Source organism: Phalangium opilio, unplaced genomic scaffold (assembly GCF_054372755.1).
Source record: "Phalangium opilio isolate 3A_F unplaced genomic scaffold, DU_Popi_V2 ptg000022l_1, whole genome shotgun sequence".
NCBI lineage: Eukaryota > Metazoa > Arthropoda > Arachnida > Opiliones > Phalangiidae > Phalangium > Phalangium opilio.
This window is the reverse complement of record NW_028324154.1, coordinates 226,685-239,018: the sequence shown is the minus strand read 5'-3', so window position 1 is coordinate 239,018 and position 12,334 is coordinate 226,685. Positions and strand designations below refer to the sequence as shown.

Below are 12,334 nucleotides of genomic sequence, written 5' to 3'. Positions count from 1 at the left end.
GTTCAAAACCAAATGGTTTTAACTTCCTAAAATCGAAGCGGGACTGTTGTTCGAAATAAATCTATATAAGACCAAGAAGAAGAAGGAAATATCTTAACAATTGCCGTCTGCCACGAGTCTGGACTTAGATAAAGGTTATCATTTCATATCACAAGGGAGAACACTAATTTTATAGCTAATTAATCAAGATTTAATTAATTTGTTGAGCTATTTTCTAAATATATATTTAAATTGAATTGATGTATAAATCTGAACGTAATATTAGTGGTTTTTCGTATATATCACAATATCTAAAACACGTCGTAATTACACTTTCTCTTTGCTCAGGTTCTAATTAAGGTATCAATTTGTCGTCAACGTGCACTTGTAGAGCAACAATTCTACATTGTAAATATGTATTTAAATTATACTGAGGTACAAATCTTAATATGAATTTAATATTTTTCAAAAATATCACCGGCCGAAACCCTAATTATTTTTGTAATTAATCCTGCTCTAATTAAGGTGTTTAATTGAGTAGAGAGCGATATGTGTACTTTTAGAACGCATACTTAATTATAAATTAAATTAAATTTGAATCCAATAGGTAAACATTATAAAATAAAACGCAAAAATCGAAAGAAATAAATAATAGTTTAAATAAATGAAAACTTAAATTATTTTGGTTATTAATCTTGATCTAATGAAGGTGTTTAATTGCTGGCAAAATTAAAAATAGAACGTAGAACGAAATGTGTACTTTTAGAATATGTATTCAATTATAATTTTAATTAAATTTGAATCCGATAAGTAAACATTATAAAATAAAACGAAAAAAAAATAATAATTAAAAACAAAATAAAATGAAGACTGACCTATTATTATTAGCGGTGGTGGAATTTGAACCCGTCGATTCAACTCCATAAATGTTAAGTGTCTGATCACTCATGACGTCGTTGCCGACTTCGGAATTACACTTCGGCGGAGGAGTTTCTCTATGGACACTTAAGGAATTAGGCCTAAAAAGAAAAATCGGAATTAAAGGTTAAATATTTATAAATTTCGAAAGAAGGAGCCAGCCAGCGCCGAGGATTTGTTAAACGAGAAGCCTTGTATCGGTTCCAACTTCCACCTAAGGTTAATCAATTTTTAAAAAACAAAATAAAACACTCACTCATTTGGTAACGCGGCTGCTGGTAATGTCGCATTTTCAACATGACTCGAGGCTAATGGGGTAAAAAAGGGTCGTCTTAAATACAAAATAAATATGACATAACGACCTTCGTTTTAAAGTTTAACCTTAACCCTTTTCACAAGGTAAGATTTATTCGAGGGGTAATACACTTTTAACGAAAAATTTTAATAGACCCAAGTGTTTTAATTAATTTATAGTAGTCTGTGGATATTTAATATTAAATGATTTTAACTAATTTAAATTAAATATAAAGAAAGGCTTACCACTGTGGGGATTATCACTTAATGATTGATTTAGGTTAAGGTTTAAGAAGTCATTGTTGTCAGTAACAAAGTCACACCTTCGGTTCGAACCTAATTTAAAAAAATATGCATAAATAAATATATAAATATTTTATAAAGGCTTATATCTTCAGATCTACACTAGATAGAAAAAAATGTAAAGGCATCCTCAGAAAGTAGACATTCCGTAGACCATTCCCTCAAAGGTTCATCAATTTCTTACTTTAAATAAAATGGCTATAATATTTTTTTATAATTATAACCAGAACTTTATACTGTATATTTTGAACTATAACGAGGTTTTGAATCATAATAACAAGCTTATTTAATATGCCGGGCCGCCCAAGTTGACGTTCGTCGAGTTTAACATAAAACGGGGTCAAAGATAACAGTCTCAAAAATTGATTTGAAAAAATAACAGTTTTTTTGTTTTCTTGTATTTTATATAGTCTGCTTTAAATAACTAATTTGACGTAAATCTCTACTAACCAGTTACGTAATATAATAGAAACCAGATCCCCCTGATCAAACTAAAATACTTTAACCATTAATTTTAGGAATATATATTACGGACAGACAAACACAGAGGCAAAACGGACGCCCGTTTAAACTAGCTATCCATAAAAATCACAGGGAACCATATAAAAGTCCTAAAAAATAAAAAAACACCCGTACATATTTCAAACCAGGATATCTGAGAATATCAACGCCTTCCTAAAACACCATCCAGAATAACTAACCTTCACGCTAGTATAACACATTTATACAACTTCAAACCCAAATAATTATAAATCGTAATTAAATATTTGAGAAATTAATTAATTTAAATAAATAATGCCGTGGGGAATTTCTGAATTAACTATTATTGTAGGCCTATAACTAATAATTACGAATTACTAAATATTTAGGGAAAAATTCAATAGAAGTCGAAAAATATGAATATATAGTAATGAAATAATATATATGAAAACAGCCTTACTCTTACGTCATAAACAGAAATAAACGGATGTGTACGGGTATTATGAATTATTTTGAAGGTCTAATCGAGCGAAGACATGGACGTAAGTAATTAATAATAAGTTTAAAATGACTTCTATACTCGACTAACTTAAACCATTCTAGGAAAAATTGGTGGAAGTATAGGCCTTTGGTTAATTATTTGTCCCCTTATCAACAAGTAACCGCGATGGAGGGTTCATAGTGAGTAACACCTTTTTTAGACCAAGATAACGGATAACACTTCGATGGATGACTCATTGTGCTTATATCTTTCTTATAAGCCTCAGGGTGGATTAGCTATGCATAGGTTTTTTTAGTATAATTTAGTAATTTTTCTCCTGTGGTATTAGAGAAATTCATTGGAACCGTGTTTGCGCGTCTAAGGTATAGAATTGACCTCGAATAGCTAAACCACCCTATAATCTAATCCCCGGGCAATTTTGGGGGGCCAACTATACACTAAGGGGCCATAAAAAGTTTCCTTAGCGTAGAATTTATTTAGTTGAACTTTAAACCCACCTTATTTTAATTTAACCTTATTCTTAACTGTAGTTTAATGACATGACAATACCACATGACGTTAAAATTCAAATTTCATTGTTGCCAGTGCCTAGGGCACGTTTCTAGTTGACCAATGAACTTGTTTTAACGGTTAAAAAACATAAATTTTGATATGTACATGTAAAAGGCGTGTTTTTCCATGTACATACACTTTAAGATAAATTTCTAACAAGATTTATAGTCTATGATAAAATTTAAACTTCCATCTTAACCTTAATAATATTTATTATGTCTATGTTGGGAAAGTTTGCATAGAAATAGGCTAAAACAAGGAAACACCTCTGAAGCCCCCTGTAGCACGATTTAGTATTTACGCTCATCTTCCAGGGAAGAGGCGTAGATCTAAGCCTTTGTCATATCTAAGTTAAACGTCAAGTCGTCAACCAGGGACAAACGTAGAGCCTATGTGGTTATTAAGTTAACGAGCTTACCATAAATTCCGGCAATATTTGCTTTTAACAGGTTGAGAGGTTCGTGCAATAATAAACACCACACTGTATCCAATTGACAAAGGCTTAAAATACACACGTAAAATTTAAACTACTAAGGGCGCGGGAGCCGCCAGCATCTTTAAATACTTTCATATTTTGTCGCTAATTAAAATCTCAAATTCCCATTTATTCAAAATAAAAATTAAAAAATACTCTGATAAAAGCAAAAAATCCCCCCCCCTTTTTTGTTGAAAAATATATAAGACCCCAAAACTGTAACCTCTTGGACATAATCGGTAAAAAAGAAATAAAAAACAGGTATACCTACGTCACGGGTTTTCTACGAAATTTTCCGCTCAGGCCAAAATCTACCCCCTTTTTTTGTTGTATGCACTCGGACCACCCCTAAGAAAAATTTGTAAAACCGAAGCCAGAGAGTGGCGGAGGTTAAGAAAAAAAAACTCCTTATCTCACCCTTTCAATCAAAAAAAAAATAAACTGTACAATACGGCGTCTGCAGGCTAATAGCGTTTTCCTTTGGGTCCTCGCGGAGCGCTCCCAAGGAGCAATAAAAATGGTAGTAGTAGTTTCCAGCTTCGTTAAAGACTGTTTTTGAAGAATAGGATCTCCTATTTTTATTCCTCCATGGGAGCGCTCCGAGAGGACCCAAAGGAAAACGCTATTAGCCCTCCGCGCCCACTTGGATTCTCGTCGCTCATTGGTCAGGAGCGAAATTGGATTCTCTCTTCTGAGTGGCGGAAGCGCTTTCGTCACTATTTTGGATTCTGTGACGTGATAGACCAAAAAAACAGGCAGATGCTGTGTGGGAAGTTTAAAAAATTCTACATGGAAAAAGATGTCGTTCAACCTTAAAACCCGGTTAACCACTTTGGGATTTCGGTTACATTTCATTGCAGAACGCACCGAAAGCAGACGACAGCATTTATTCTCTTTCCTACAATGGCCGCGATCGGTGGTGTTCTGCTAGCTGATATTGCTTAGGAAGAAGAGGAACGGTTAATTTATCGAAGAATTAAAGGAGATGGATTTAAGTTACCCAACGCTGAATTTTTGCGCCAATATCGAATGTCGAAGGTGAAAGTAGAGAAGCTGTGCGAGATGTTAAAGCCCGAACTCGAGAAAGAGCGCACCGGAGGCTTATACGTTCTTACTGTTAAACACGAAGTGCACAGGCGTGCGCACGGGTCGGGCAGGGTGGGCCCTGGCCCGACATGAAATGTTTCAAGGGGGCGCAAAAGCCGGAAAAATAAGGACGCAAAATTTGGGTATTAGTTCTGCAGACTGCAGGAACATCAGCGAAACGCCGAAAGGGAACGGAAATGTGAATACAGAGCCACTATGAGAAATGCGATGGTCAGACGGGGGACGGGAAAATTTTGTGTTCTCTCGTATAGTCTCGGGTGTTAACCCTTACTAAAATCTTCTTTAGAACTCTTTAGAAAATTCCTTGGGAAATTTCTTTAGAAATCCTTAAGGAGTTCTTAGGGAAATTGGGGAATATTGGTTTCTTTTTCTTTGGAAAATGCTTTGGAAATAACTTTGGAATTTTCTTGGGAAATAACTTTGGAATTTTCTTGGGAAATATCTTTGGAATTATCTTTGGAATTTTCTTGGGAATTATCTTTGGAATTTCCTTGGGAAATAACTTTGGAATTTCCTTGGGAAATAACGTTTGAATTTTCTTGGGAAATATCTTTGGAATTTTCTCGGGAAATATAGGGAAGATTATGGGGTAAATTAATCTAGCCCTCTAGAAACGAGGATAGTTCTCACATGCAGAACCATATCCCAATGCAGGGAGTGCAGTTCTAATATGCTGAACAACACTTCTTATAGCACGGGCAGTTCCCGCATGCAGTGCGAAACTGCTTATAAAGTCAGACATATAATCGACTTAAAAACATCCGTAAACGGCAGAAAGTTTTAATCTTGTGCAATTGTATGGGTTACTAAGGGGGTTTTGGAGGCTTCAATGGCCAAGCAGTAGATACATATGTAGTTGTTAAGTTTAATAATGTATTTTCACTGAGAGTTTTTTGAGTACCAGAAACGCGTTTAACCTAATTTTATCTACAATATTTTTTAAAAAATATTTATTTGGGACTCTAATTACGCTCGAAATAAAGATAAAACATGTCACAAAAGAATTAATTTAAGGTTAATTTTACTTTTCAAAAGCGAAAGTTTCGACTGCCAGCTTATACTCCCTGCATGTAAATCTAAACAACACGATTTTAATTACGTGTATTTTACTTTTAATTTAATTTATCCTTTGCATAAACACCTCACGAATTATTAAAGGAAAAAAAACGAAAATAGGTAAATATGATAAACTATTTCAGCAATTGCTGAGCCTTAGCTACGGGACAAGCCTTTGTGAAACGTTTTTAATTATTTAGCTATCAAGTCAATGCCTATGCAGGAAAACTTAAGCAAAACAATTTTGGGTAAAATATTTTGAGATAATTATATGTAAAGCATAATTGCTAATATATCTGCTGGTCCTTTGAAATTCATCTCTAGAATTCTAAACGAATTTCATTGGAAAATTAACCCCTGACCTTCTTTGGAAATTTATCTCAAGATTTCCTTAAGAATTTCGTTGGAAAATATTCCATAGACGTTTTTTGGAAATTTATCTCAATAATTCCTATCGAATTTCTTTGGGAAATTAACCCTAGACTTTCTTTGGAAATTTATCTCAAGAATTCTTTAAGAATTTCGTTGAAAAATATTCCACATACGTTCTTTGGAAATTGATCTCAAGTATTCTTGAAGAATTTCGTTGGCAAATATTCCCTAGATGTTCTTTGGAGATTGATCTCAAGAGTTTCTAAAGAATTTCTTTGGAAAACAAACCCAAGACCTTCTTTGGAAATTAATCTCTAGAATTCCTAAAGAGTTTCTTTGGAAAATAAACCTTATACATTCTTTGAAAATTTACCTCTAGAATTCCTAAGGAATTTCTTTGGAAAATATTCGTTAAACCTTCTTTGGAAATTAATCTCTAGAATTCCTAAAGAGTTTCTTTGGAAAATAAACCTTATACATTCTTTGGAAATTTACCTCTAGAATTCCTAAAGAATTTCTTTGGAAAATATTCGTTAAACCTTCTTTGGAAATTTACCTCTAGAATTCCTAAAGAGTTTCTTTGGAAAATATTCGTTAAACCTTCTTTGGAAATTAATCTCTAGAATTCCTAAAGAGTTTCTTTGGAAAATAAACCTTATACCTTCTTTGGAAATTTATCTCTAGAATTCCAAAAGAATTTCTTTGGAAAATAATCTCAAGACATTCTTTGGACATTTGTCTCAAGACTTCTTTAGGAAATTCCAAAGAAAGTCTTTGGGAATTGTTCCTTTAGGAAATGATCCCAAGGGCTCCATAGGGTTCCAAAGAATGGCCTTTGGAATTCTTAAGAACATTTTTGTTAGGGGGTAGGGGCGCAAAATTAACTAGGCGGCCCGACCTTACTGAAAACCCTGCGCACGCCTGTGACGAAGTGTTGGTGACATTGCTTTTTTATGGCTCTGGCTCTTTCCAACACAGCCTTGCCAGTAACTATGAACATGGAATGAGCCAACCGTCAGTTAGTAGATCCATTGGTCGAGTTACTGATGCCATCAATGTCGTAATGCGGCACTACATTCGCTTTCCCACTGGAAATGCTGAAGTGGAAGCTATCAAGGTTCGTATTTATTTTGAGACGACAGATTGCGTTTCAGAATTTAATACTTCTTTTTCAGGCGTCATTCAGAGCCAGGTGCGTCTTTCCTGATGTTCTTGGAGCTATAGATTGTACCCATTTCCAAATTAAAGCACCAGCTGTGGAACCCAATGCCCATCTTGATAGGCATGGGAATTATTCCATTAATGTGCAATTGGTAAATGATATACTACCTAACAATAGGCAAACTGACAACTAACACTTCTTTATCATGCTATAGATATGTGACAATGAAACCCGTATAAGGGATTTTGTGGCTCAATGGGGTGGTGGCACTCATGATGCCTTTATTTGGCGTTTCTGTGGCGTGCTGGAAGATTTTAAGGCTCATAAAATGCCTGAAGGTTATCTTCTTGGAGACAGTGGCTATCCTCTTCAGCCATTTTTAATGACCCCCCTTCGTCAAGCCAGAACGCCGAATGAACAAAGATACAACCAACGTCACATGTCAGGTAATTGATGTTTATTAATCTACGCATTGTTACGTAAATAATATAGGCCTGTAATATAACGCTTCAATATTGTGCCAATTTGTTGTTGAGTTTCTTTGTTAAAAGCAGGAGCTACAGAGCAAGGCTTTGCAAAGGCACACACATTGACGTAAACATTTTTGTTCATTAGGTCGCAACGTTATAGAAAGGGTCAATGGCATTTTGAAAATGCGATTTCGATGTTTGGATTCGTCCGGAGGAGTCTTGTGCTACAAGCCTGAGAAAGTGAATGATATCATAAGTGCTTGCTGCCTCCTTCACAACTTCTTGTTGGGCGAAGCAATGCCTGCAGAAGACGGTAAATTACGTTTACTTATCGCGTTCATTTTAGTTGTCGTGTCCTCAACTGAATGCCTGTGTTTCGTTTTAGTATAGTTTTGTATGAGAGAAACCATGTGATCTACCTTTTCTCTTAGTTCACGTTAATTTCCTTTGTCACGTGTCAGTGTTTGTTTTAGTGTTCAATTTTCCAATAAATTCACTATGAATCTCCTTTATACTCCTAAGTTTTAAACAGTTAAAGGAAGGGTGAAGTAGAAAATCAAGTGATTTTTTATTGATCCTTCTACTAATTTTAAGACCAGTTTGCATAGTGAAACCTTCAGGAAATACTTATGAATGATTTTAAAATTCAAATTCGGTTCAGATTTTAAGGATAATTTTAAATAAGGACCTCCGACCAATCGCGTAACCCCTGCCTTTATACAAACAAAATTCCGTGGCACGCTCCATGTCTCGCGCCACGATTATCACGTCGCGCGCGAATTTTATCAAATCTCGTGATAAATTTCATTCGACACGGAACGTGCCACGAGAATTTTGTTAATAAAAAGGCAGGGCGTTACGCGATTGGTCGGACGTCCTTATTTCAAATTATCCTTAAAATCTGAACCTAATTTGAATTTAAAAATCATTCCGAAGTATTTCTTGAATGTTTCACTATGCAGGCTGGTCTTATAATTAGTAGAAGAATCGATAAAAAATCACTTGATTTTCCACTTCACCCTCCCTTTAAGGTGCGTTTGCAAAGGAGCGTGTTGAGGGTGACAATCGAACGGGAGCGAGAAAAAACCAAAAATTCTCGCACCCGCTCCGCGAGCAACCGTTTTCATTAACGCGATATTTTTTGCGGGTGCGAGTAAAAGCCGCGAGCTGGAACAAAATCGCTACCCGCTCCGATCAGATTCAATTAGATATTCTCGCTAAGCGTTTTTCTTTCACGCTTAATGTTTTTCGTAGCCAATAGGAGCGTCGAAAACTTTGGCGCGTGTTTTAAGTGCAGCGCGGGACTTAAAAGTCGACGTTTTAAGCCTAATTATTCAGAGTTTTAAAAGTGAATATAAAAATGGGTAAACAATTCTTAATAAACGAAAATATATGACTAATTTGAGCTGAGAATAAAAGGATTTCCGATGAAAAGAAAGAAAAATTGATAGATTTAGTTAGAAAAAGAGACATTATATGGAGCTTATCGCCACACAGATTTAAAGAGAATAAATCGATGGAAGTAGCGACGAATGTGGAGATGAATAGTACGTATTTTAGTGATATAGGCGTTTTTCTTCAGCTAAAATGTTTATCATTTTGAAAACGAATGTAAAACATTTACTGAAAAATTAGGCTTAACGATCTCTCTATGTAGGGTTATCGCGCACATGAAAACGGTTGGCAAAAAAGTATCGCTAGCGCAAGCGATAGCGACAAAAGGAAAATTTCTTGGCGAGAAACCAAATATCGATCGTTCCGCTTCTCGCTAAAAATACCCTCAACACGCGCCTTGAAAACACACCTTTAGTCCATTAATTTCCTAGAACTCAATTGTACATGCCCTATTGTTTGATAATAATTCAAAGTAGTCACAATGGTCATCATGCAGGAAAATCCCTTCAATAGACACATTTTTAATTAGTTTTATATATATGGAACATGAGTGTTAAAGAAAACTATTCCATTGCAGCTGTACCAAATCCAAACGTGGTAAGAAACCTTGATGATGATGAGGACGACGATGAAGCCAGTGATGGTGATGATGATAATGAGCTGCTAAATGAAGGCAGAAGAATAAGACAAGCCTTGATTGATCTGAAATGTAAAGTCTTATTTATTTTTCATGAGTATCGTCATGGATAAAGAATGCGCGCGAGGAAATTTGTTTGCACGCTACAGGATAGGCAACTCCCTCTCTGGAGCGACCTCTTTTTCTGTATATCCTCTGTTAGAGCATCGGTTGTCAGCATGCGCAAAGCAAGCAAGGGCTCTATGTAACCTAGCCTTGTACGTACTGTCAAGAGACAAAAAACGTTTAGGATCTTCAGGATTTCAAATATCCGCGAGTTTTCCGGGTCTTGCCAGCATGTACAAAGTTAGCGTACATACACAGAGACTTAGCTTTGCGCGTGCTGACAACCGATATTGTAACAGAGTATATACAGAATAAGCTGTCGCTCGAGATAGGGAGTTGCCTATCCTATAGCGTGAAAACAAATTTCCGCACGCGCATTCTTGATCCATGGTATCGTGTTATATCAACCGCGTGTTAATTCTGCAAGACGTGTTATCAACCATAGCTACACGTTTATGCCTTTGAATGGTAACAACCCATCTACATCAGTCATGTAGGGCTTATCGAAATGGTCAGGATGTCCCTTTCCGAGTGAAATTATTTTTGTTAAATGTAACATACCACAGGATAGGATTACGAATCGCGTGTGGGATAAGCCTTTCACTAGACATATTGAATAGTTTGGAACATACAGGGTGTTTCTGGAAAGTCTCGCACAAATTAACAGGCATGTTCCTTGGGTCAAAAGAGTCCGAAAGGTCCTATGACGTTTTGGGGTAAAGCGCTCCGTTGCGACGTTATGGGCTCTCAAAAGTAGACCGAAAATCAAGGAGATTTAGCAGAATTATAGCACCAGTATTGTGGTTTTGACCCAATTGTTTTCGATTATTGAGCATAAGGCAATGATCGAAATAAGTTCAAACCTAGTGGAAGACCTTGAACGTGTTAAACGGCCAAAAGCGTTAATCCCTTTGTTTTTATTAATGATTGTATTTAAAGGTAAGGAAAGTAGCTCAGATATCGGTTACTTGTTAGTTCAGATGTACTGGTAACTGACCAGTCTTTAATTCTTTTTTTCAATTAGACACATTACTTTTACAATAATTCGAATGAACCCCTTAAATTTTACAATAAATCAAATCGATTCCATTAATTTTACAATAATTTGAATCGAACCCATTACATTAACAATAATTCGAATGAAACCCAATTACATTGTTCTACAAAAATTGTTCAAAATGGGCGTCGTTTGAAAGATTCACGAACACGTTCAAAGATTCCTGGCGTGTTACGGATGCTATCACATCCATCAATTATCCTTTGTCGTAAGTCTTCGACATCGCGAACTTCACTTCGGTATACCAAGTCCTTAAGATGTCCCCAAAGAAAAAAATCGCATGGGTTGAGATCGGGAGATCTTGCTGGCCACGCAACAGTTCCGCCTCGACCAATCCACCTCCGGGGAAACGCGACATCAAGATACGCTCTAACTTGAAGACTAAAATGGGGCGATGCGCCATCTTGCATGAACCACATTATTTGTCGCAGTCGTAACGGTACGTCTTCTAAAAGCTCCGGTAAATTGTCACGCAGAAAGGTCAAGTACGCCTCCCCATTTAGGCTCGGTTGCAAAAAGTTAGGCCCAATTAAATTATCTCCTACAATTCCGCACCAGACGTTCAAACTAAACTGAACTTGATGTTTCATGACAGTGGTAGCGTGCGGGTTTTGTTGCTTCCACTCGTGATAGTTATGCAAATTAAGCATCCCGTCACGCGAGAAATTGGCCTCGTTGGAAACTAGCAAAGTACGCGGAAAGTCTAAGTCATTTACCCGTGCCACAAACCACTGGCAGAAATCGACCCGTCTCGGATAATCAGCTTCGTTTAAAGCTTGTACCTTTTGCAAATGGTATGGGTGGAACTGATGTCCTCGAAGGATTTTCCAGACGATTACATGGTTAGCGCAGAATTGCCGCCCGACGTTCCTGGTACTGGTTGTTGGTAATCTTCGAAAATTGTCAAAACGGTGTCCTCTACATCCTCGGGAACAATCGACGCACGAGGTTCAGGTCCCGACGGTTGAAGTTTCCCGGTATCTCTCATGCGTCTGTCGACTGCCGTAAATGTTTGTCGATTGGGAACTTGTTGTTGAGGAAAGTGCTCCTGGTACAAGCGCCGAGCTTCCACCGCATTTCCCCGAGCCAGTCCATACATAACATGGATATCTGAGTACTTTGCATTCGTGAAGTAGACCATGATTAGTTCCAGATAAGCTTCCAAATGTCCACGTACGCCATGAAGCACGTTAAGGAAGACACATTTAAGCCGTCTGTAAAAAACCTACAACTTCTGACGTTGAAAACTACCCTAATGTTTAGACCAACACAGCATAATTTGTTTTTAACGGAGGTGGATAGGTCGAGGCGGATCTGTTGCGTGGCCAGCACGATTTCCCGATCTCAACCCATGCGAATTTTTTCTTTGGGGCCATCTCAAGGACTTGGTATACCGAAGTGAAGTTCGCGATGTCGAAGACTTACGACAAAGGATAATTGATGGATGTGATAGCATCCGTAACACGCCAG

At 36.7% G+C, this 12,334-nt stretch overlaps 1 protein-coding gene across 1 annotated transcript; it reads right to left on the bottom strand.

The window, feature by feature from the left end:
- Positions 1-11,213: 11,213 nt before the first annotated feature.
- LOC149694561 (uncharacterized) lies at positions 11,214-12,129 on the bottom strand. The gene is made up of 2 exons (XM_089867394.1): positions 11,647-12,129; positions 11,214-11,546 (listed from the first exon to the last, which is right to left on the bottom strand). Exon 1 carries the CDS (start codon positions 12,003-12,005, stop codon positions 11,700-11,702), a length of 306 nt encoding a protein of 101 aa, XP_089723520.1. The 5' UTR covers positions 12,006-12,129; the 3' UTR covers positions 11,214-11,546; positions 11,647-11,699.
- Positions 12,130-12,334: the final 205 nt, after the last annotated feature.